Source organism: Danio aesculapii, chromosome 18 (assembly GCF_903798145.1).
Source record: "Danio aesculapii chromosome 18, fDanAes4.1, whole genome shotgun sequence".
Classification (NCBI taxonomy): Eukaryota; Metazoa; Chordata; class Actinopteri; order Cypriniformes; family Danionidae; genus Danio; species Danio aesculapii.
This window is the reverse complement of record NC_079452.1, coordinates 28,166,659-28,193,959: the sequence shown is the minus strand read 5'-3', so window position 1 is coordinate 28,193,959 and position 27,301 is coordinate 28,166,659. Positions and strand designations below refer to the sequence as shown.

At 35.0% G+C, this 27,301-nt stretch overlaps 1 protein-coding gene and 1 long non-coding RNA gene across 2 annotated transcripts in view; one reads left to right on the top strand and one right to left on the bottom strand.

Moving 5' to 3' along the window:
* The window catches only part of myo7aa (myosin VIIAa), a 90,024-nt gene that overhangs the window by 36,921 nt on the left and 25,802 nt on the right, over positions 1-27,301 (bottom strand). The window contains exons 15-26 of the mRNA XM_056478618.1: positions 25,102-25,239; positions 23,109-23,267; positions 22,835-22,927; positions 15,434-15,528; positions 13,453-13,537; positions 13,147-13,365; positions 11,223-11,540; positions 7,620-7,823; positions 5,935-6,111; positions 5,280-5,369; positions 1,324-1,451; positions 1,116-1,242 (exon numbers count right to left, since the gene is read on the bottom strand). Of these exons, the coding sequence (XP_056334593.1) occupies positions 1,116-1,242; positions 1,324-1,451; positions 5,280-5,369; positions 5,935-6,111; positions 7,620-7,823; positions 11,223-11,540; positions 13,147-13,365; positions 13,453-13,537; positions 15,434-15,528; positions 22,835-22,927; positions 23,109-23,267; positions 25,102-25,239 (1,833 nt within the window). The remainder of the gene's footprint in view (positions 1-1,115; positions 1,243-1,323; positions 1,452-5,279; positions 5,370-5,934; positions 6,112-7,619; positions 7,824-11,222; positions 11,541-13,146; positions 13,366-13,452; positions 13,538-15,433; positions 15,529-22,834; positions 22,928-23,108; positions 23,268-25,101; positions 25,240-27,301) is intronic.
* Positions 1,153-6,985, top strand: LOC130245844 (uncharacterized). The gene is made up of 4 exons (XR_008839367.1): positions 1,153-1,472; positions 5,310-5,392; positions 5,953-6,187; positions 6,903-6,985. It is a non-coding gene; the product is annotated as an uncharacterized LOC130245844 (long non-coding RNA).

The following is a 27,301-nucleotide window of genomic DNA, read 5'->3' as shown; positions in this document are numbered from 1 at the left end:
CAAGAAGGTCGCTGGTTCGAGTCCCGCCTGGGTCAGTTGGCATTTCTGTGTGGTGTATGCATTTTTACTGTGTTGATGTGGGTTTCCTCTGGGTGCTCCGGTTTCCCCCACAGTCCAAACACATGCGCTATAGGTGAATTTGGTAAACAAAATTGGCCATACTATATGAGTGTGTGTGTGTGTGTGTGTGTGTGAATGTGAGAGTGAATGGGTGTTTCCCAGTACTGGGTTGCGGCTGGAAGGGCATCCGCTGCATAATACATGTGCCAGAATACTTGTTGGTTTATCCACTGTGGCGTCCCCTGATAAATCAATGAATAGGAAATATTTGAAAAAGAATGATAATTTCCCAAAAGGCCTAATAATTTTGTCTTTAACTGTATGTATATACTAGTACTAGCAGATACTAGTATTAAGCACTTTAAAGGCTTAACTAGGTTAACTAGGCAAGTCATTAGACAAAAATGGTTTGTTCTGTAGCAAAAAACAATACAATTTTATTTTCTTAAGGGGGCTAATAATTTCGATCTTAAAAATGTTTTCAAAATGTAAAGACTTTAAACATCACTCTTCAGAAACAGAATATAAATTTCACAGGAGGCCAAAATAATTCGTTTTTTCTTTTTCTCTCTCTCTATATATATGCTGTTGAAGGCAGAATTATTTGCCCCCCTGTATATTTTTCCCCCCAATGTCTGTTTAACGGACATAAGATTTTTTTTTGTCAACACATTTCTAATCATAATAGTTTTAATAACTCATTTCTAATAACTGATTTATTTAATTTTTTCCATGATGACAGCACATATTATCTGACCAATATTTGCTTAACTAAGTTAATTAGGCAAGTTAGGGTAATGGTATAACAGTGGTTTGTTCTGTAGACAATCCAAAACAAATATTGCTTAAGGGGGCTAATAATATTGACCTTGAAATAGTAAAAAAAAAAAATTAAAAACTGCTTTTATTCTAGCCAAAATAAAACAAAGACTTTCTCCAGAAGAAAAAATATTATAGGAAACACTGTGAAAAATTCCTGAATCTGTTAAACATCATTTGAAAAAGAAAGAGGAGGGCTAATAATTTTGACTTCAACTGTATACATAAAATCTCACCTTGACAAACTTCTCAGAGGGAGCAAAGCAGCCGACACACAGAGACATGAGGATCCAGCCGCGAGCGTGACTGCTTTTAGACGGATTCTGATTCAGCTGTTTACAGATCTGACAGTAGATCTCATCTCTGCAGGAGGAACAACACTCGGGGTCAATCAGTGTTTTACAATCATAACCGGATATTTACAGCAGATATCCACAGTCTGACCTCAGGCCCGGACGCAAGATGCCGTTGCCGATGATGAAGTGCAGTTTCTCCAGATTGGACGTGGGTCGATCCTCCAACATGCTGTTTCCATGAACGGTGTATTCGCCATCATTCAGACGCTTGGTCACCTACAGGACAAACAAACAGAGGTCAATATTATGAAGCTGCATCTGTTGTAATGTAAATCCAGTGAAATAACGCTTAATAATAATAATAGGCGGGGCTTGATTTTGTCCAATAGGGATTGATTAGATCACAGGTGTCAAACTCAATTCCTGGAGGGCCGCAGCTCTGCACAATTTAGTTCCAATCCTAATTAAACACACCTGATTAAACATATTAAGTCCTTCAGGCTTGTTTGAAACCAACAGGTACGTGTATTGAAGCAGGGTTGGAACTAAACTGTGCAGGGCTGCAGCCCTCCAGGAACTGAGTTTGACACCCCTGGATTAGATGATTATGGCTTGCATGTGATTGACAGGTGGAACCCGCCCTCATGGCCAATCAGAGTAGAGAAGAGATTTTATTGAAGAGGAGGGGAAGTTTACAAAGACACATGAATAAAATAAACAATATATAACAATGATTAATACAGTATATACAGTGCTCAGCATAAGTGTGTACACCATATTTTAAAATTAACATTGTTATCTATTTCTCTGTGAATATAGGTCATATAATTTGGTAAATTTGAGCAAAACTAGGCGGCGCAGTGGTTAGCACTGTCGCCTCACAGCAAGAAGGTTGCTGCTTTGAACCTCAGCTAGATAGTTTGCATGTCTGTGTGGAGTCTGCATATTCTCCCCGTGTACGGATGGGTTTCCTTTGGGTGCTTCGGTTTCCCCCACAGTCCAAACATGTGCACTATAGGTGAATTGGGTAAGCTAAATTGTTCGTAGTGTATGTTTGTGAATGAGTGCACATGGGTGCTTTCCAGTAATGGGTTGCAGCTGAAAGGGCATCCACTGTGTAAAACATATGCTGGATAAGTTGGCGGTTCATTCCGCTGTGGCGACCCCTTATTAATAAAGGGACTAAGCCGAAGGAAAATTAATGAATGAATGTATGTATGTGAATGAATGAGAATGTATAGGTGTTTCCCAGTGTTGTGTTGCAGCTGGAAGGGCATCCGCTGCATAAAACATATGCTGGATAAGTTGGCGGTTCATTCCGCTGTGGCGACCACTGATTAATAAAGGGACTAAGCCAAAAAGAAAATGAATAAATCAATGAATGAATGAACAAAACTGTTATTTACACGGGTACAACACGACGAAAAAAATTAAGAGATGTTTTGCATTGTTTGCCCTCACTTTTAAGTCAGCCACCTTTTGTTTTGCAATAAAATGCCTGCACATTTCCATACTGCTATATTTTACTGCTAAATATTTTAAATTCTAGATTCACAGACATTATTTTTGACACAGTATTTAAAATATGTGGCTAAGAAATAGCTATTAATTTTGGTGGGGCCAGTGAAAATTGTGCCAGGGCAAGTAAAAAATATCCTTATCGTTGAACCCTGTAAGGATTAAAATATTACAAACATTATTATTTTCTACATAAATATAAAAACCGCTACTTTCATGCCTTCATATTGGGGGGCTTTTTCAGTTTATTCATGACAACTTGCATTTGTATAATGTTATTATTATTAGTATTATTTATTATATGCATATTTATATTTGTTTTTTTAAATACAAGCTTAGATTTATCCACCTGTCAGGTTTTTTGACCACACTTCATTATTATTGTTCATTTATTCATTTGCTGGAAATTAGAACTGAATTTGGAAATAGTTTTGAAACAAATCTTTGTGCTTAACAAACTAAATTAATTATGTAGGCTAATGGATGTCTGTGCGTACAACACTGTTTCCTTATCCATGAAAGAGAGAAAGTGAAAGTAAAGGCCAATAAGAGGAGGCTCATTCTTGATCCTTGTGCTGCAGATGCTCTGTTTAACTGTTTTCTCGCTAGTGAAGCGGTTAGTTTTCCCACTTACAAAGTCCGCCATGTAAATAGCAAATGCACCATGGCGTGACGCAACTGACTTAAAGGGAATGGGAGATGAGACTCTGATTGATTTATTCTCAAAATACACTCGGAACTCATTAAGAGAATAAGCTCAACCCTGTTAGACCATGCGCTGCGGCGCAAAGTGTATTTTTCCGTAATTAAAATAGCAAAAGTGGATTCGGACATGCCCTTAATGCTTTTGCACCATGCGCTTTAGACGTTGCGCCTAGATCAGGGATGGGCAAACTCGATCCTGGAGGGCCGGTGTCCCTGCATAGTTTTGCTCCAACCCTAATCAAACACACCTGCTTGTAGCTTTCTAGTGATCTTAAAGACACTAATTAGGGTGTTCAGGTGTGTTTGATTAGTGTTGGAGCAAAACTCTGCAGGGACACCGGCCCTCGAGGATCAAGTTTGCCCATGCCTGGCCTAGATCATTAAAATAGAGCCCAAAATGTATTTAATGTTTCTCTTTATTTTTCCTTTTTAACATAACGTAACATAAATTTGAGCTATTAACTTTTGGACCGCTATTGAAAGTTATTTTGTTAGATGAGCTCCAGTTTTGTCTTCAGTACTGACTAATCTAATGTAAATGCACAAATACAATATTGTAAAGCATCCTATAAAAATATCCTTTTAAGACAGATTTGTGAGGGGTGTACTCGTATATGCTGAGGGCTGTATTTATGATTAATAATATATGCAAAATTCTATGAAAAAAAAAGAATCAATGACTTAATTAAAATTAAATTAAGATTGAACAAAGAGCATCAGATAAAATAGTAGAACTATGAAAGTAATTTATTTTTAAACTATTATAAAAATACAAATCACCCAAATCACAATAACAGTGACGTTGCATTAAAGGTACAGTGTGTTCAGGGTTGTTGGTCAATGTTACTAAATCAGTTTCTCCTTGTTTATAAAATATATAAATGGTGTTAAATATATTTAAAAAATGAATATTCCTAAATATCAAACTAAATATTCCTTCACAATAGCAGTGGGTAAATAGCAAAGGAAATAGAATGAAAACACAAAAACTTAATGATATGGTCAAGTAAAAGAAATAAAGATGAATAATAAGTACATTTTCAATGCATCAAGATAGATACTTACACATATTTATGCATGTGTCCATGTTAGAGAGTTTTTATCTGATCTATTTGGTGTGCTTTCACCCAGTTCATTTTTCATTTATGTAATGAAATCTGAAATGATGTGAATAATAAAATAATAATAATAATAAATTTCAAAAAGAAAGAACTGATTTTTAATGAAACAAATAGTTGATGTAAAAAAACTATATAGATAACATCTTTAAAACAATATATTCATAATACAAACTTAATATTAATATACATGTTCAATTAAATGAAATGAAATAAAAACAACTTAATTTACAATACCAATATGTAAATTATTTGTTTATAACAAAGCACTCATCAATTTGTTGTTTAACATTTGTAAAAATAAATGTAAAAAATGATTATATGTTAAATAAATTTGTATAAAAAGTCTTTTTTTTTTAAATCATTGAATACCTGAATAAAAATGATCTAAAAATAAATCTATTTACATATACTTAATACACATACTATAATATATGTAATATAAATGGCATGCCAAATATTGTCTTATTTTATTCAGTGAATCCCTGAATAAAAATGATGTAAAAATATATCTCTAAATATATATACTATAATATACGTAATATTAATGACATGCTTAAAATGTCTTTTTTTAAATTCAGTGAATATCTGAATTAAAAATTGTGTAAAAATATATCTATACTATAATATATGTACTATAAATGACATGCTCAGAAACAGTGGCAAGGACTCAAACCTGTGAAATGAGTGTCTTGAAGGGGTTGCTGAGCTTCCAGAAAGAGAAGAATAGGGAGATGCACATGATAAAATGAGCATCACTGACCTCCTCTGTAATTTTGGACTTCTTCTTCAGGGTGAGCGACACCAGTTTGTGCCGCACGCTGCTCTTCTTGTGACTGTCAATGTGAGCGTTCTGCAGCAGACAGACAAACTCAAGTAAATACAGATTTTCCTAATAATTCCCTGATCATTTACAGTACACACAGCCCTGTCATCCAGCATGTTTATTTCTTACTTTCTTCACTCAAAATGAACTAAGATTTTTAAGGAAAAGCTTCTTAACACTACAACTACCAAGGCAGTCATTTTTACCCACAAATCTATAATAGAAGATCATGTGGTGATACTGTATGCATGATGGGACGCATTAATGGACTTTGCAGTGTTTCCGGCACATTGTAAAACATCTGAATTATTGTTTTGTTAATTTCGAAAACCCCTCAGCTAATCTCCATCATCACAGGGGTTCAATATTATTACTATATTATTATTGCCTCCAGAACTGTCTTGAGCATCTGTCTGCGTCCCCAAAGTGTCTCACGCCTCCAAAAGCCACCACATTGTGTTCATTGTGTATCTCTTTAACTCACAGGATAGAAACGTTGCTTTATTAACATATGTTTTGTGCCATTTTCCACTTTTTTGCATTCGCATCTTTGGATGGACGCAATCTATTTACTGTTCTCATCTGAACGCACCTCTCCTTCTCCCTGCAGCGCCTGCAGTTCCCTCTTGTAGGTTTTCTTTCCAAGCGTCTCGTAGATCTTAGTCATGACAGGGATCTTCTCGCTGCCGTCGCTGATGGCCGTGTGGTATTTGGGTTCGGGAAGGTCACCCATGAATCGCAGGACAGTGATCCACACGGCTAGAGCTGCCTGCAGGACCAGCAGATCACCATTAAACACTTCTACATTCATGAAGAAACGGTCAAAGAAACATCTGAAAAATCAGGTTAGTTAAAGTACTCCATAATTAGCTTTTATTTTGACAGTATTCAGAAAGTAGTACTCAATTTAACAAAAACTACTGCATATGGTATATAGAGTAAACACTATATGCATGGTTATTATAGGTAACATTAATTCATTTTCCTTCGGCTTAGTCCCTTTACTCATCAGGGGTCGCCACAGTGGAATGAACCGCCTTATAGTTAACAAATACTTAAAATATTTTTGTTACTTAGACCTGTTTTATTCATGCAAGTCGAAGAATTTATTTTAACTTCATTTAATATAACAAAATTGATTAAAATCTATAATCATAATACTATAAAGTCACACAGAAACAACAAATTGCCGTTATATTTTACTAAAATTAAAATGAAAACAAAAAAACTACCCAATGATAGAAAAATAACACTGTGGAGAACATACATTTTAATAATTGAAAAACAATAGACATTTATATAAAATCATTTGCAAATACAGTATATCGTCTATATACTTATTAACTCATTTATATATATATATATATTGTGACGAGCATCCCATAGTCCTATCAGCGTCGTCCTGGAGAGGAACACCTTGCCCCTCTAGTTCCCAACTAATCAGCACCAGCTGCACCTCATCCAAGACTGGCTACATAAGCCACACCAAAAGAACCAGAAAGGGGGAAGCATGCAGATGTAACAGAGCAGTAACGCTTATTCTCCTTTTCTTTCCTATAGACAGCAGTTGGTGACTGATCGGCCTCCCAGACACACCTCATGGACACTGAGCACTTTGGGATCTTGCACTCATGCACCGTTGTAAATAAATCCACCCTCTGGGATCTAAACTTGATTTCTCTGGTCGTGTGATTCTTCACCCCACCACAAAAAAAAAAAAAAAAAAAAAAAAAAAAATATATATATATATATATATATATATATATATATATATATAAAATTCATTCATTTTCTTTTCGGCTTAGTCCCTTTATTAATCAGGGGTCGCCACAGCGGAATGAACCGCCAACTTATCCAGCATATGTTTTTACACAGCGGATGCTCTTCCAGCTGCAACTCAATACTGGGAAACATCCATACACACTTATTCACACACACACTCATACACTATGACCAATTTAGTTTACTCAATTGATAAAGCTCATGTGTTTGGACTGTGGGGGAAACCGGAGCACCCGGAGGAAACCCACACCAACACGAGGAGAACATGCAAACTCCACACAGAAATGCCAACTGACCCAGCCGCAACTCGAACCAGCAACATTCTTGTTGTGAGGCGACAGTGCTAACCCCTAAGCCACCGTGTCACCTCTAATATAAATGTATAAATACTAAATACATATGTAAAATATATTCATTATAATATTCAGTTTCTAGCCATTTTCATTTCATTTTGACAATCTAAATACGAAATTTATGTAAACAAGCATCACCTACCAGCTGATCTCCTTCGTCCTCATGAAACAGTAATGGCTGTTTTAATGGCCGCCGCATGTATGTGTGTGTGCTCGTGCCCTGGAAATATGTGGCAGAAAACTTGGCGAATTTGTACTCGGACAGGTCCTCCAGATCATCCTCCGGGAGCGGAAGAGACTCATCCAGATCCTCCACCTCCAGCTCCCGGTGCGTTCGCTCCAGATCCTAAAGAAAAGTGCAGCTTTAATGCCAATCTACAACAGGTGAGGATATACATTAAGACGAACTAATTAAATACATATGTACAATCAAACAATATATGTTTATATTATATATAAAAATGTATATATATATATAAATTTATATATATGAGCAATTCCAGCCTTATGGATGTGACATTTGCAGTAAAATCTCAAATCATAAACATGACAGAGCAAGTTTATGTTAACATTATCCTGAAACATCTCTTTATATTTTTCAAAACAACTAGCCACATAGTTGTGGGAGCAGAAAAAATAATAATCTGTAAACATTTTGTATATTTTATATGAGGAAAATAAACATGCGTTATAGATGTGACAAAAAAAGTCTGCAAGTTTACAGTCTACAACATACTTTGTAGAAATTCTGTGAATTAAACTGCACAACCCAAAAGAAACAATGCTAATCAATAGCATAAGAGTTGGATCACTATAGAACAAACATGACTGATTTGATTTTACATTTTTGCATTTATAAGGAAAAAGCTTCGTTATGGATGTGACATCTCTCTGTTATGGATGTGACGAATGTGAAATTGCCACTTGTGTGACTTTAGTAAATCAAATATAAGTGTTTGAAAACACTGACAGAGACATTTTTGAGTATTTTTAAAGCACTGTAAAATACAAGCCTACACAAAAAATGCAGAAACGGTTTTGCTATTTTGGTGAATTTTTTTTTTCATGGCAAGGTTGACATTTGCATGGAATCGCTCATATATGTACATCAATTAAACACTAATGAATATAAACATATGAAAAAAATCTATGAACCGATACACATCTGGGAACTATCTAACTGTACATACACAGAGTAAATTGTAAAAATGAGATTTGCATTTACATGAGAAAGCAGTGTGAAGTGCAAGACGAAAACACAAACACACTCCGCAAATCACAATTTCATTAACTCATAATCTATATAAAATTCTATATTTAAATTTGAGCTTGAATAAAGGTAAATAATAGCTATTATTTTAATGATTAGCATTAGCAAATATTGAATAGTAAGATTAACTTTGACACTTGAGAATTGTTTCATGCTAACTAATGTTAACAAATTTAATTTAGTGTACTGAATGAAGTGTAACCATACAGGTAACACTTTATAATAACGACACACTATGAACCATTTATTAAGCATTAGCAAATAGTGAATTCATTATGTGTTAAGCATTAACTCTACATTAATAAACGGTAGTAAGCCGTTTATAACTGCAGATACAAATGCTGTATTCTTGACTTACAACCACATTCATAATGTGCGTAATACTTGTACTTTCATACTTCGTTAATGATTTATTTTTCATTACTAAATTAAGTATTGCATTATTAACAAACCATTTATTTAAGAATAGTTGGTGTTTTTTTAAAGATCATTTAGAATGAGTTAGTAAATGATTAATAAACTATTCAAATTAACATTTATATATCTTATTATTCAGGCATATACTAATAGTTAATTTGTATGATAATAAATGCTTTATTAACTCAACTTCATCCAGTTTTGTGACCTAATCTAAAGTGAGGACTATTTATGCTTCATAAATCCTTTATAAATGACAACTAAAGGCTCAGTTATATTCCAAACAGGAAAAACAAACATAAACAACATTATTCATTCCTGTTCATTTAAAGATACACAAATAAAACTGTATCAAATCAAAAATAAATCTTTGCAACCTTACGTGAAATAAACTTACTGTAGAGTTTAAACATTGCATCTTATTATATTGTTAAATTATTATATTGTTGTTGTTTTATCCAGTTTTATGTCGTATTTTGACTCCTGTTATTCAGCAATGTTTAAACTTTACAGTAATTTTACTCTTTAGAAAAGTTTGCAATGATGATTGTTCAATTGATACTGAGCCTTTAATTGTCATTTATAAGGGATTTATAAAGCATAAATAGTCCTCACTTTAGATTAGGTCACAAAACTGCATGAAGTTGAGTTAATAAAGCATCTATTAACATACAAATTAACTATTAGTATATGCCTGAATAATAAGATATGTAAATGTTGACTTCAATAGTTTATTAATCGTTTACTAACTCATTCTGAATGATCTTAAAAACCATCGACTATTCTTAAATACAACTGGTTTGTTAATAATGCGATACTTAATTTAGTAATGAAAAGTAAATCATTATCAAAGTATGAAAGTACAATTATTAAGCACATTATGAATGTGGTTGTAAGTCAAGAATACAGCATTTGTAGCTGCAGTTATAAACTGCTTACTAACATTTATTAATATAGAGTTAAAGCTTAACAGATAGGGAACTCAGTAGATGCTAATGTTTAGTAAATGATTCATAGTGTGCAGTTATTATAAAGTGTTACCTGTATATCTTATGCATTCATTTTACACTTTAATTTTGTATTTATATTAAATACCCTGCAAATACAAATAGTGGGTAAGAGAACGTTAAAATAAGCATTAACATTAACTAATTTCAATGACATTATTACATTTTATACTACATGATTTTGCACCCTGATTACAAAAAGATTTATTTTTAGAATTCTTTTTAATTAGTTGTGTCATCTTGAGAGATTGTGCAATCGACTGCTTTTAAAATATCACCAATTTGGTCAGATTTTACAATAGCGTTTGTGGGAATATAAATTTATAATCCAAAGTATTGCAAAGTGTCAGTTTCACAGCACGGCTGTGTAACTTGTTTTCTCTTTTCGGTCAACTGGTCAGGCGGTTTCTGTCTCCAGAACATAATTTGCGGGTCATGCTTTCATGACCATTTTGTTGATTAACTTGTGGGGTCAGTAGCTGGGCCGATTTCTACACCTATATGCCAATTTACCCTGCTGACTCCAAAACTGAATTTGCATGCTTTGTTTAGCCATCTCCCCTCCTCCTAAGACAATATAGACAGGACATCTTTGTCTTAATTCAGACTTGTGATAAAACTCGCAGACTGCAGACCTCCAGTAGGCTCTGCAGACACATGGACTTCTTGAAGACGCTGTATGACTGCAGATTAACCAACACGTCTCAATAAAGGAATTCTGCTTGTTTCGAGTCTCCTGGACTGGGTTCTCTTCTATATTCACTCATTTATTTTTTTACAACACGTTCCATTAATTAATGTTAGATGATGTATTTATAAAAATGAACTAACTATGAACAATCCTGTAGGGAATTTATTAATGATAGTTTAACATTTACTAATGCATTATAATTATAACAATACAGAGTTTTAATTGTTAACATTAATTCATTCATTGTGAAGTGACAAGAATTAACAATGAACAACTGTATTATTACTTACTAACAAAGATGAATAACAAACACACCTAAACACAGTTTGTTTTAGAAAAGTGTCAAATCCACATCCTCACCTCAAACCCAGCAGGCGCTTGACCTTCCTGACCAGGGAAAGAGTTTGTGGTTCCCAAGAAGCCGAACATCTTATCCACCATGTCAGAATCGTTGACCGGCTCCTGTTTGGCTTTCTCCATCTGGTCCAACATCTCCATTTTCCTGCGAGCCTCCTGCCGCTCCTTCTTCTCCCGCTCGGCGTCTTCTCGCGCCAGCTGTGCCAATCTCTCTTGGTGCATCTTTTCAGCTTCCTCTTTGGCCTTTCTGGCGCTCATCTGATTCCTGAGCTTCTGCTCTTCGGCCAGACGTAACTTTTCAGCCTCCAAACGCCGCCGGTACTGAGATGGATGGAGAAAATAACTGATAACGTCAGACACACTCTCTCAGTTCAAAACTAGATTAAAGACCGATATTTTGAGTAAGGCATACACACAATGCATCACATAACTGTAGGATGTGTGAGTGTGCTCCATGCAGGTGAGTGGGCTTAACAAACCACCTGTAGGACACACTCCTTCTGTCTTAATACACTAGGCACTTTGTTAGAAATACTTCTCTGTTTGTTTATAAAACTCCTGTTTTCATTTATAGCGCTTCAGTTTTGCATTGATATTTAACATTTCTGGTTTAAATACATTATGAACAGCAGCTACGCTTATTTTCTTTGTTCTATAACATGTTGCTAGAATGTTTGCACCATATTATCATGTATCTAACATTTGCTAGCGTGTCATGTCTTATCTTATTTGTTTTTAACATAAACTGGACTTTACACTGAACTTCTAACCCGGCTAGCATGATTTAATATGTTATTAGCATGTTTCTTACAAGAATCACACATTGTTAATTGAATTAGCTTGTTGGTAACTTGTTTCTAACAGTTGAGTATAAATTAGCTTGTTAAAATGTTTAACATAGATGGTAGCACAGATTAGCATTTTGCTAGAATGTGTCTAACGAAGTTACCACATTGGTAGCATTCAGCATGTTTCTAAAATGGGTCGCACATTACTAGTTGAATTATTATAATTATATTATAATTATAATTATATAGCTTATTTATTAGCAAATTAGTCGTATGAATTAGCATGTCGCTAGATTGCTTTTAACATGTTTCTAAGATGGTTAACCCCAAATTAGCTTATTTATTAGCAAATTAGTAGCATGAATTGGCATGCTGTTAGATTGTCTTTAGCATTTTTCAAACAGGGTTACCACATTGGTAGCATGAATAAGCAACTTTCTAGAATGTTTCACACATTATTAGTTGAATTAGAGTGTCACTAGCATGTTTCTAACACGGTTAACCCCGAATTAGCTTATTTATTAGCAAATTAGTAGGATAAATTAGCATGTTGCTAGATTGTCTTTAGCATGTTTCTAACACGGTTAACCCCAAATTAGCTTATTTATTAGCAAATTAGTAGCATGAATTAGCATGTTGCTAGATTGTCTTTAGCATGTTTCTAACATGGTTAACCCCGAATTAGCTTATTTATTAACAAATTAGTAGCATGAATTAGCATGTTGCTAGGTTGTCTTTAGCATGTTTCTAACATGGTTAACCCTGAATTAGCTTATTTATTAGCAAATTAGTAGCATGAATTAGCATGTTGCTAGATTGTTTTTAGCATATTTCTAAGATGGTTAAGCATAAATTAGATTGTTTTTTAGCAAATCAGTAGCATGAATTGACATGTTGCTAGATTGTCTTCAGCATGTTGTCAGCGTGAATCTGAATCAGATATCATGTTTAAAAATGGAATTAGCATTTTACTAGCATGTTTCCATTATGGTTAGGAAATCCGTGTTAACACATTGCCTGCATTTTGCATAAAAAGAAAGAAATTCAAAGTTTGAAACCAGTCAATTGACACAAAACAACTTTTTTTGCTAAACTGTGTCTGTAAACTGTTATCTACAAATAAACGGGACTGTGCTCACCTCTCCTTTGAGTCGTTTGTAGAGCCGGCGGGCGATCATTCCTCTCGTATACGCCTGGATTGTGATCACAGCCCACAGGCGGTGGCGAAACGCTCTGCGCACCAAAAAACCTCTGCATCGGCCCTGGAAGAGCGTGATTCTCTGCCGTGCCACGTGATACGTCTGGTAGAGTTTACGAGATCTATATAGCGCCTGCAGACGTGAGAAACCGCCACGCATCTACAAGAAAGAAAAGAGCATTAGCTACTAGCAAAAAAAACATTTTTAAATTACACACATTTCTATATAAGAACGTGTAAGACAAACCGCTCCGTAGTTCTTCCGGCAGTAATAACCCCGCCATGTCTTCTGAATTAGCATAGCTGATTTCTTCATTTTCAGGAAGTTGGATCTGTGGGAAAGATTATGGGTTTTTAGCACACATTGCAACCCAAAAAACATGCGTCTTTAGACCCAATAGCACAGAGAACAATATAAAGCTAACGATAAAGATATAAAGCTAGATTGTTTGTTGTCAGGCAAACTTTTAAGATTTTGTGCTTGAACATGTCGCTACCATATTTTTTCGTGTCTAACATGCTTTGTTGCACATTGTTAGTTAAAATAGCTTGTTGCATGCTACGTTTCCAGCATGGCTAAGCATTATTTAACTTGTTAACATGATTGGCTAATTTGTTTTAACATTTTGCGAACTTGGATTTCTTTTGCTAGCATGCTTGTAACACATTGTAGGAATAGAATCACACATTGTTAGTTGTATTAGCTTGTCGTTAGCATTTTTTCTATCATGCTTAAGCATGAATCATCATGTTTGAAAGTAGGCTGAATTAGCATGTGTCTAGCATAGCAGCATGAACATTTTATGCTATTATTAGCATATTTAATATGTTGTGAACATTTGTGTGTTATGTTTTTTTAACATGGTTAGCATATTGGTAACATGCTACCCATGTTAGCAAGTTTCTAAAATGGTTTGCAAATTGTTAATTGAAATAGATTGTTGCATACTATGTTACTATGTTTCTAGCATGGCTAAGCATTAATTAACTTGTTAGCATGATTAGCTAACTTGTTATAGCATTTTGCAGACTTGGATTTATTTCGCTAGCTTACTTGTAACAAGGCTGCCATATTGCATACCACATTGTAGGATTCAGATCACATATAGCATTTTTTCTACAATGGTTAAGCATGAATTTGCAAGTTAGCATGTTTAAAATTAAGCAGCATGAATTGGCATGTTTCTAGCATTTCAGCATGAATCTGAGTTTTGCTACCATGTTTTATTGTTATTATTAGCATTTTTAATATGTTGTTAACCTGAATTAGTGTGTTGTTAACATGTTTTCTAATATGAGTAGCATATTGGTAACATGTTATTATTGTGTTTCTAAAATGGTTTGCACATTGTTCATTGAAATAACTTGTTGTATACAATGTTTCTAGCATGGCTAAGCATTAATCATCATGTTAGCATAATTGGCTAACTTGTTTTAGCATTTAATAAACTTGGATTTCTTTTGCTAGCATGTTTGTAGCAGGTTTGTCATATTGATATAATTAATTGTAGGACTTGGATCACATATTGTTGAATTAGCCAGCCCCTAGCATTTTTTTCTTCCATGGTTAGGCATGAATTAGCTTGTTAGCATGTTTCTAGCATTTCAGCATGAATCTTGAGTTTTGCTACCATGTTTTATTGTTATTATTAGCATATTTATCAGGTTGTTAACATTAATGTGTTGTTAACATGCTTTATAACATGGTAAGCATATTGGTAATATGTTACTAGCATGTTTCAAAAATCTTTTGCACATTGTTATTTGAAATAGCTTGTTGCATACTGTGTTTCTAGCCAGGTTAAGCATAAATGAACTTGTTAGCATGATTGGCATGGTTGTCACTTTACTAGCATGCATTAACATGGTGACAGCATGTTTCGAACATGTAAATTTATTTAGCAAAATTACGTTTTCTGCTTGGTCATCACCTAAAACAATTGAATTCCAGTTATCATCATTTAATTTTCAGTGCATTTCTCTTTTCTATGCAAATGAAGCACAGTTTTAAACATTATACGTATTTTTTTCCTCAGATTTCAGCACAACCATAGCACCTGTTGTTCAGTTTAAACTACTGAAGTTAAATTCAGGTGAAATTCAGGTGTGTTATATCAAATTATGATTCAATGCAACGTTTCTGTGGCATGCTTGTGCCATTATTTCATTTTCATAAACCAAGCAAATAGCACAGAGGACATCCAAACAGTACCATCAATCGTTCTCACCTGTCCTTGAATCCTCGTACAACTTTCTGAATGAGAATGACCTTATCAGTAATGGCCTTGTCCCTCTCGATCTCCAGCAGCATGTCATGATGGTCCTGCCAAACGAAGAGAGCTTATTAAACACATCATAAAGACTCAACTGGCTAATACACATTGTTAGTTAAATTAGCTGTTCCCTAGCATATTATTCTAACATGGTTGAGCATAAATTAGCTTGTTATGCAGTTTAAAGTTTCCGGTTAGGCAGGTCTTAAAAACACATCCAAATAAAAATCTCCCGAACTATTAGATTAGTTACTAGCATTACTAGCATGTTTCTAAAATGGTTTGGTTGCACATTGTTAGCTGAATTAGCTAATTTGTCAAGGTTAAGCATAAATTATCTTATCTATATTTGAGTTTCCAGTTAGTCACAGGTCTTATAAAAACAGACCCATATAAAAATCTCTCACACTATTAGATTAGTTACTAGCATGTTTCTAAAATGGTTTGGTTGCACATTATTCGCTGAATTAGCTTGTCGTGAACATTTCTAGCATTGATTAGCACGTTACTAGCATTAATTAACAAGTTGCTAGCATGTTTTCTAACATGGATCGTGCATTAGTTGAATTAGCTTGTCCCTAGCATGTTTTTAACATGATTAAGCACAAATTAGCTTGTTATTCAGTTTAAAGTTTTCAGTTAGTCACAGACCTTAGAAACACACCCATGTAAAAATGTTTCCATTTTTTATTCTAAAATGGTTAAGCATAAATTAGCTGGTTATCTATATTAAAGTTTGCAGTTCGTCACAGGCCATAAAAACAGACCCATATAAAAATCTCACACTATTAGTTACTAGCATGTTTCTACAATGGTTTGGTTGCACATAACTGAATTAGCTTGTCGCGAACATTTCTAGCATGGATTAGCACATTATTAGCGTTAATTAACATGTTGCTAGCATGTTTCTAACATAGGGCTAAAAAATTATTACGATAATTATCGATATCGACTGATACGAAAAAAATTATCACGATAATTATCGATATCGACTGATATGAAAAAAATGATCACAATAATTATCGATATTGACTGATATGAAAAAAATTATCACAATTTTTTTCATATCAGTTGATATCGATAATTATCACAATGAATGTCAAATCTTTATATCTATTAAATTTATATGATTTTCAGCATGCCAATCGCTTTGTGCAACTGATTTAACACATTTTGTGAAATGTTTGAGCTGTCTGACAATATAAATAATAAAATAATAAACAAAAGAACAATCTTAATTCAGTATTTACTTTAAGTTTTCAAAAACCAAAGACATTACCTACAAGTTATTGGATATTCTTGTTCAACATAAAAAAATAAATAAAATAAAATAAAACAGGTTTGGAACAAATAAAAGGTGAGTTAATGGTCACAGAATTTTCTGGTTTTGGATGAGCTGTCCTTTTAATGAGGAGTAAGGTGAAATATCCTTTAATGTATAGGCTTATTTAGGGATGCTTACGATTACTTGATGATCTATTGTCAATAACCCTTTAATTGATAGACCTTATCGATAACTGATTAAGCATGGACATTTTAAAGGTTTAGTTATGCTTTGCGCTGTGAGACGCGTCCACGCATTACATAATATAGTGTGTGTAGTTTACCTCACTTACAGAGTCACTCTCTTGACATCGTATACTGCAGGACGCAAAAATCAACTGTTATGCGCAGATCTCGGTTATATCCGTGGGTGTTTTAATTTTACCTCACAGACTGGCACGAATAGGCCTATGCAGACTCTCATTTTAGAAATCGCGCATCATGGCAAAACATGCGGGGAGCATCTCCATTTACACAATGGGTTTCTGAGCTCTTTGTCATCCTTCAGACAGAGTTTATTCTTCCGAGGTAACCTAAAAAAACTATCAGGGCCTCGAATAGCATATCAAGACTGACCAGCTCATGCTGCTCAATGATGAATGAATTAAAATGAAACCGTGAAAATAGTTGAATGGATTGTTTTGGCGCTAAAGAATATACTATAGCATACTTGTATACTAAGCGCTTCACTTCAGATGTTATTCGTTCTTCTTGTACATTAGAATTAATTTACACATTATACTTGACGGAATTCGTTACAAAAAGATACATTTACTTTTGTTGTACTACTGTTGTAAACGTCTGTCATATATTTGCTGCATTTTTAATGTCATTATTTTTAAGATTATGTCTTGAGCATCTGATTTCTCCTCTGTGATTATGTCCTTCATAAAGGCTAGTTCTTTTACCGTCGATGAGGCACAATATGTATTAAAAATTCCAAAGTAAATATCTCAATATTAAAAAGGAAACAAGCTTGAGCATCACACTGGCTTGAAGATCTGATGTTATATTTACACTTGGAGAAAATTTAATATTCAGTTAAAGGTTTTAGCAAATTCTCATGTTTGGCAACACTTATTATCATATTTCTCTGCTATAAGTGTACTTCCTGGGGAATAATGTGACTGTCTTGGATGTAACTGGAATCTTTTTTCTGTAATCCTTTCGTCTTTTCTTTCTCTGTCCAGAACCTCATGCTTCTTCTTTGTTAACCTACCATTGTAAGATAGCACAGCATTATCCCTGGTCGTATCACCCATTACTGTTATTACTCTGTTTATTTATGTATTTATTATTATTTTATTTATTTATTTATTCTTTAGGCAGTATATTTAGGGTTTGTTGAAGTGGGTTTATATATATATATATATATATATATATATATATATATATATATATATATATATATATCTGTATAAACAATGTAAGTTGTTCTTGTCATAAAAATAAAGGGAAAAAAGAGAAAAGGAAACAAGCTTGACAACAAAAGATCCCATCAATGTCGTAACAAATGCCCTTAAATAATACAGCCTGTAGTTTACCGCAAGCATCAAGTGTTCATTGAGATGTGTTTGAGACTGTGTTGTCTGTCATATCTTTCGTCTGTCTTTTTGGGGGGTTTTTTCTCATAAGACACGGCTTTCAAAAATGATGACATGAAACTCTGCTGGGTAGTTGCGCTGGTTTACCAACACTTGTTTGAGTCTGTAATTTTATTAGCATCTTCATCAGTGGGGTATTTGTTTTAAATGATGAAACAGGTTTGTGGTGTTGCCTGCTTTTGATGACACGAGTCATCTGCGCAGTTTGCAGTTCACGTTGCATGTTTCGTGTCGGATTGCAAAAAACTATGACTATACTGATGTTTCTTGTCAACAATGTCTGTGACTCTTTTTTACCTTATTGTTTTCTTACCCTTCCAAGGGCATCTAACACTGTATGGCTGTACACTTGTACTGCATGCGGCATCCAGAATGGCAGGCTGCAAAATGCCTGTGCGGCATTACGCATAGTGCGTAAATATTATCGAACAATTATCGAACTGTCATTACTGTTTTATCGAAAAATTATATATCGTGATAATTATCGATATCGAATTATCGCCCAGCCCTATTCTAACATTGACCGTGCATTTTTAGTTGAATTAGCTTGTCCCAACATATTTTACTAACATGGTTAAACATCGATTAGCTTCTTAGTCAGTTTAAAAGTAGACAGCATGAATTAGCATGTTTTGCTAGCATGTTTTTAGCAAGGCGACATGAATTCAACTTTTGCTACCATGTTTTAAAGGACACCCAGGTTACCCCTTTTTTCAGATTTAATATAAGTCTTTTGTGTCTCCAGTTTGTGTCTGTAAAGTTTCAGCTCAAAACACCCATCAGATTATTTATTATACCTTTTATAAGTTTCTATTTAATAACTCGGAGGACCAGGTGGCATTTTTTAGTACTGCCCCTTTAAGCCTAGTCCTCCCCGCCCACCATTTCTACGTGCCTTTCAGCATGCCTCAACATATCTGTTATGTTAATGTACAAAATAAACCTGATTTAACGTCCACAAATCAAATTGAAGCATCTTCTTTTATAATTGTTCTGACACGCAGCTGTGCTGATTAAGTAAAGCTGAAGTGAATCGCTGTAATTCATTACACACATGCTCTGTTTTAAAACATGTTAAACTTGTGAAACTCACTCTTGATCACGTTTGATGAATATTGATGATCTTAGCGAACTGAACAGACCTTTTATTCCCGGTTGCTTTGCGCTCGTCCTGTCTTCTTGATATTATTATACGCGTTACTACGGAGACATGTTAATACGCAGCTGTTAGTCATTTCGGTGGGCGGGGGGACCGCACTCCTACGTCAAGTTGCGGTTGATCTGAAAACCGCTCCAATTGGTCCACCGTTTTTATGTTGTTAAATTTTGAAAAAGGACTGGGTGTGTTTATATCACCCCAATATGACAGTTTATACACTATACCTATACATATGTCTGTCCAAACAGCTTGAAAGGTAGGATTTTTCACCATAGGTGCTCTTTAATGTTGAATATTTAATATGTTGTTCACATGAATTAGCATGTTACTGACATGTTTCTAACATGGCTGGCACATTGGTAATAAGAATGAACTATTCTTAATTGGTATAAAGAATTAGCTTGTTATCCAGTTTAAAGTTTCCAGTTAGACAGGCCTTAAAAACACATCCATATACAAATCTCTTACACTATTAGACTAGGATAAAACTTTGTGGTGACCTCACAAATCAGGTTTTCTTGGTTAATTATAATCACAATTTGCATTGCAGATCCTGTGATGTGACTACCAGGAGTTTGCACATGATTTTGATGCTGAAATGATGCAGCATATTGATCTGCATTTGTGCTGTCGCTACATCCTGTCAGCCTGCACTGATGATGCCCTCACTTCCTTCTTGCTGAGAGGGATTTCCTGTTTCAGGGAACTGGAAGGTGTGATAAACACTCGTGCCTGGAAAACTCAGCCTGGCAGATTTAGTAATGGACACACCAGTTCCTGACCTCTGACCTCTGGCTGAGGGCAGTGTTTCCGGCAGCACAAAAACACACCGCCATACTGAGGTCAATATTGTTTGAGAGTGAAATCCCTTCAACACACTTTTTAACTGCAATAACATGATGTGATTGTGTTTCCATGACTGAAGCGCCATATTGTGTTTATTATTTTATTATTTAAATAATATCTTTTGTTGCTGATTGTGAAAAGCACATCATGATGGACTTATTAAAGGGACAGTTCACTCAAAAAAGTATATACTCAACCTAATAACATGGCTAAGCATGAATTAGCGTGTTGATAAGTCAACATAAATCTGACATTTTCTAGCATGTTTTAATGTTGTTAGCATATTCAATCTGTTGTTAACATGAATTACTGTGTCAGGCAACACATTGGTAGCATAAATTAACATGTTACTTGCATGTTTCTAAAGCTGAATTAGTTTGTCGTTAACATGTCTAGTGTTGGTTAGCATATTGCTACCAATAACATGTTTCTAAAATAGTTTGCACATTCTTAGTTGAATTAGCGTGTCCTTAGCATGCTTCTAACATGGTTAAGCAATAATTAGCATGTTGATAAGTCAAAACTGATCTAGCATTTGTTAGCAATGTTTAAATGATGTTAGCATATTTAATCTGTTAACATGAATTACCGTGCCAGAAAACATGTTTCTAATATTTTTTAAACACATTGGTAGCATGAATTAACATTTTACTAGCATGTTTCTAGAGCTGAATTAGCTTGTCGTTAATGGTTCTAAAGATGGTTAGCACATTACTACCTTTAATTACATGTTTCTAGCAAGCTTCTAACACAGTTTGCACATTGTTCGTTGAATTAGCCTGTCCCTAGCATATTTTTAACATGGTTAAGCATAAATTAGCTTGTTAGCAAGTTTAAAAGTATTCTGCATGATCAGGCATGTTGCAAACAAGTCCACATGAAACTGACTTTTGGTACCATGCTTTAATGTTGTTAGCATTTTTTAATCTGTTGTTAACATGAATTACTGTGTCAGGCAACACATTGGTAGCATGAATTAACATGTTACTTGCATGTTTCTAAAGCTGTATTAGCTTGTCGTTAACATGTCTAGTGTTGGTTAGCATATTACTACCAATAATGTGTTTCTAAAATAGTTTGCACATTCTTAGTTGAATTAGCGTGTCCTTAGCATACTTCCAACATGGTTAAGCATAAATTAGCATGTTAATAACAAGTCAACATGAATCTGAGAATTGTTAGCAATGTTTAAATGATGTTAGCATATTTAATGTTAACATGAATTACCGTGTCAGAAAACATGTTTCTAATATTGTTAAAACACAGCGGTAGCATGAATTAACATGTTACATGTTTCTAGCATTTTTCTAACACAGTTTGCACATTGTTAGCTGAATTAGCCTGTCCCTAGCATGTTTCTAACATGGTTAAGCATAAATTAGCTTGTTAGCAAGTTTAAAAGTATTCTGCATGATCAGACATGTTGCAAACAAATCAGCATGAATCTGAGATTTGCTACCATGCTTTAATGTTGTTAGAATATTGAATACGTTGCTCACATGAATTAGCATGTTGCTGACATGTAGTATGGTTAGGACATTGGTAATATGAATTAAATTATTAGCATGTTTCTAAAATGGTTCGGTTCTCATATTATTATCTAAATTAGCTTGTCGTGAACATTTCTAGCATTTGTTAGCTCATTACTAGCATTAATTAACATGTTGCTAGCAGTTTTCTAACATGGATCGCACACTTTTCATTGAATTAAGTTTGTCCCTAGCATATTTTACTAACATGGTTAAACATAAATTAGCTTGTTAGTCAGTTTAAATGTAGACAGCATGAATTAGCATGTTTTGCTAGCAAGTTTCCAGCAAGTCAACATGAATTTAACTTTTGCTTCCATGTTTTAATGTTGTTAGAATATTTAATATGTTGTTCACATGAATTAGCATGTTGCTGACATGTTTCTAATTAACAAGTTATTAGCATGTCTAAAATTGTTAGCTGAATTAGCTTTTCGCTAGCATGTTTGTACCACTATTAAGCAAAAATAAGCTTGTAGCATGTTTTGCCAACATGTTCATATTGCGATCTTGGATTTATATTTTGCTAATGCCAATGAAAAGGGTTGTCACATTGCTAGCATGAATTAACAACTCATCATGTACTCATCCGCTATGCTTTTTTTCTTTCTCATTTAACACTACAGAAGATATACTGAAGAGTGTTGGAAACCTGTAACCAGTGACTTCCATAATATCTTGTATTTCTACTACAGAAGTCAATGGCTGCTTCTTTTTTAGCATACTTCTGTACCTTTTTTTTTTTGTTCAAACCAAAGAAAGAAATTCATTTAAGTTTATAACCATATGAATATGAGTAAATGATGAAGAAATGTTCATTTTTGGTGAACTATCCCTGATTTGAAACTGATTTGATAATTGGTCTCATTGAGAATATTGGTGCTGTTTTTTGTACCTTGAGGAATATTTTAGTTTTCCCCATCTGCCAGTCATCATCACGACCCAATACAGCTTCAGCAATACGCTGACAGGTTCCTCTCAGGTCCTCCTAAAGGAAAACAAATGACCAAGAAGCATAATATTATATGTCTAGATAACCAGTTAGAATAGTTTCTGATTTAATTTTCGATCACTGATTTATTTTTATCAATCTGCAAGCTGAACAGTATTGTGCATTTGACATTGTAGTACATTCCCTGTGTGAAGTATGAAGTAATTCATGAACTCGCCTGTTTGTAAGCAGGTTTCACTCCAGGCATTAAAACACGGTATCGGTCCACAAATTCCACAAACGTGTATCGGATGGGGTATCCGGCCCGGCGAATCCGGATGGTCTCCATCATGCCAGAATAACGGAGCTGCCGCACACACAGCTCACGATCAAAGAGCTGGAGACCAAGAGATGGAGAGATTATTACACTCATAATTCATTATCGGTGGTATCACTGGTACAGTAATATCATTACCAAATATTGTTTTATATAAATATAACATATACAATTGATGTCAAAATTATTTCCCCTCCTGTGAATTTCTTTTTTAAATATTTCCCAAATGATGTTTAACAGATTCAGGAATTTTTCACAGTATTTCCTATAATGTTTTTTCTTCTGGAGAAAGTCTCATTTGTTTTATTTCGGCTACAATAAAAGCAGTTTTAAATTTTTTATGAACCATTTTAAGGTCAATATTATTAGCCCCTTTAAGTAATATTTGCTTTCCGATTGTTATACAATGACCTGCCTAATTAACCTAATTAACCTAGTTAAGCCTATAAATGTGACTTTAGATATTTTTCAAGACACTTCTATACAGTTTAGTCAAATATTATTTACTGTCATCATGGCAAAGATAAAATAAATCAGTTATTAGAAATGAGTTATTAAAACTATTATGTTCAGAAATGTGTTGAAAAAAAATCTTCTCTCTGTTAAACAGAAATTGGGCAAAAAATACAAAGAAGGGCAAATACTGACTTCAACTGTATATTTAACACGGAATGGCTTATTGTTTTGGTCATTTTAACCCGCCCAATGCCAGTTTAGTCAATTATATTTCAGCACCCGGGTTAATAACAGCTTATTTCATTCACCCAGTCATACAGAAAGGCTCTGAAAGCATGCGTCTGTGACTGAAATGCGACCTCTGGTGGACAGTAGCAGACTACGAAATGAGATGGATTCAGTTCCTCATGGGGTTTATTAATAAGCAAAGTATATAAATATTACAATCGTAAACATTAGGTGAGCAGGTTACATTGTAACCGCGTGTCCGAACAACACGCTTCATGATGAGATACGCAGTGATGAGCAATTTGGCTGTTTACACTAGTCGAAACACGACAGAAGTTTAAATACAGCCATTCAGAAGCACAGAATATGCATTCACTCATGAAATGGTAAAGTTTATAATGTAATTAATACATATTAACCCTCTTTAACACTATTAAATGTACATCCTGAATCACTAATATGTGTTTAGTTATTAAGTTCAATTTCAAACGCTTTATTTTATTTTCCAGATCTGAGCTGAACTATCTGCTGCTGCTTTCAGTAAATGGCAATAAATGTGATGTAAAATGGCATTCAGACTCACGTTGTTAGCATTTAACACTGAATAAAGCACATGAGGTGTACCTGAGGTGATCATTGTCAGTTTTCTGTTGTTTATCTGTGAGAAATAGAAGCTGTTTCTAATATATCAATTCGAGGTGTTTGTTAGGACAAAAACTCCTATTAATATGGAAAATATTCCCTCTATCGGGTGCCGTTGCTTTTGTTTAGCGCACGGTTTAAATCACTCGCTCCTGTCCTCAATCTGGCAACCTGCGCTTGTGTTTGTTTTGATCTAGGAGTGCAATACCTAGTTCAACCACTCGGTGTCAAACTCACATATTGCACCTTTAACTGATACAGCCATATTGTAAAGTGTTACCAGTTAACGAATGCTGTTCATTGTTAGTTCATGTTAACTCCCAGTGCATTAACTAATGTTAACAGGCATTAATTGGATGTTAATAATGCATTAGTAAATGTTGAACTATGATTAATAAATGCACTACATGTATTGTTCATTATTAGTTCATGTCAGTAAATACATTAACTAATGAAACCTTATTGAGCTAAATTGAGCTACGAAATTGAGCTAAATACAAACATGACCTCACTGTAGAATGTTAGGAGTCAGAGTTTAGTGCTGTATAATAAAGCAGGTTTAACTCACCATGGGTTTCTTGTATTCATTGGGTTTGATGCAGCGGACGAAGAACGGCTGGCAGACACTCAGTGTGCGCATTAACAGCTCCAGAGAACGCTTGAACTGACTGCTCAGAGTCGGAGAGCGCTTACGGGTCTCTGCTCCCTGTGTGCCAGGAAACACACACACACACACACAGATAGACATAACACACACACATAACACACACACACACATAACACACAGAGATACAAATGCAAACAAACAGAAAGTTACACAGACAGTGCACACACACACACACACACACACACACACACACACATACGAGCGCATGTACAGACACATATAACCCACACATAACATACAAACAAAGATACAGAGGAAAAGAGAGAGATACACACAGACACACACAATGCACACACATACACACGCGCGCACATGCATAGAGACAGACATAATACACACATTACACACATAGATATATGGATGCAAACAAACAGAGATGCACACACAGAGAGAGACACACACACACACACACACACACACACACACGCACGCAGAGAGATAAAAACACACACGTGCACACAGACATAGCACAAACAGAGATACAGATGCAAACAAACAGAGACACACACAGACACAACACAGACACACACAACACATACACACACACACAATGCACAAACAGAGACACACACACACATTCAGAGACATACACACAACACACAAACAACACGCATACAAACACACAGACATAGACATACACAAACACACACACAAGAAAAAAGACATACACAACATGCGCGTGCACACACACACATTCAGAGACAAACACACAAAATAATACACACATATACAGTCCCACACACAAACACACCAACCCACAAAAACACACAGAAACACAACACGCACACACACATACAAACACACACAGAGACACACACAACATGCACACATAGACAAACCCACGACACCAAACACGCACCGCACGCGCACACACACACACACGCACACGTGCACACATACATGCACACACCCACACACACCCACACATTTAAAGACAAACACACAACACAGTGCACACATATACAGTCCCACACACAAACACACCAACCCACAAAGACACACAGAAACACAACACGCACACACATATAAAGACACATACAGCACACACAAAGAGACACACACAACATACACACAAATGCACGCACACACACACACACACGCACACACACACACACAGCGAGAGAGAGAGAGAGAGAGAGAGAGAGAGAGAGAGAGAGAGAGAGAGAGAGAGAGAGAGAGAGAGAGAGAGAAATGTTCAGGGTGATTCTGTCAAACGTTTTCCCCCTTTCTTTTCCTCGTTGACCCTCAAATGGGAACCGCTCTCACCTCAGGAACTGTGTTTGACAGATATACCTTCTCAACATTATTTCTGTCTACTTAGGAGAACAAAAAAGACGGAAAGGGTTCAAGTTGGAATCAAACGGGAGTTTCGAGTCTTCTCTTCTCTATTTTAATCCACTTCATGGTTTCCACTACATTCATTCTTCCATGGCGGGGCGCCACACCAAAATTCATTCCTGCAACGGCTACATCACAGCTTCTCATTCAAAACATTCAGTCGTTGTTGTTTTTATATGAACAGCAGGTTATTATATCACCAAAATGTTTGAAAAGGTAAGTGAACTATAACAGAGCAAACTTTTCTGTAATCGTAGTAGTGCTGTGCGTTATTTGTTTAACCCTTTAAGGTGACATGATGGCTGACTGACTGACTGACTGACAGGGCTGCGGGATGCGTGAGGCCAGCAAACCCAACCATACCTGTCAACATTGGGATGTGAAAATAAGGGATATGCCCACCAGGGATTCCCCCGCCCCCCACCTCCGTTAAAAAATAATCTCCAAATTACTAAAGATGTTCATTTGGAGCTGTTTCATTGTAAATAAACAGTTAAATGGTCAGTAATATGTTTTATTATTATTATTATTTACAAAAGAAAATAGTATATAGTATTAGCAGCAAATACATTAGCAAACAGTTTAGCTTATTGAAATTAATAGCTATTATGATGAAATAGAATAAAGCTATCAAACCTCATTAGCCGTTTCTTCACTGTATAACTTATTACATTCTGATTAAAGAGCAACGAATGAATCTCTTATTTCTTAAATTTTTTTTCGTTTGACTACATGTAATAACAGGTGTCACTTTAAAAATGCA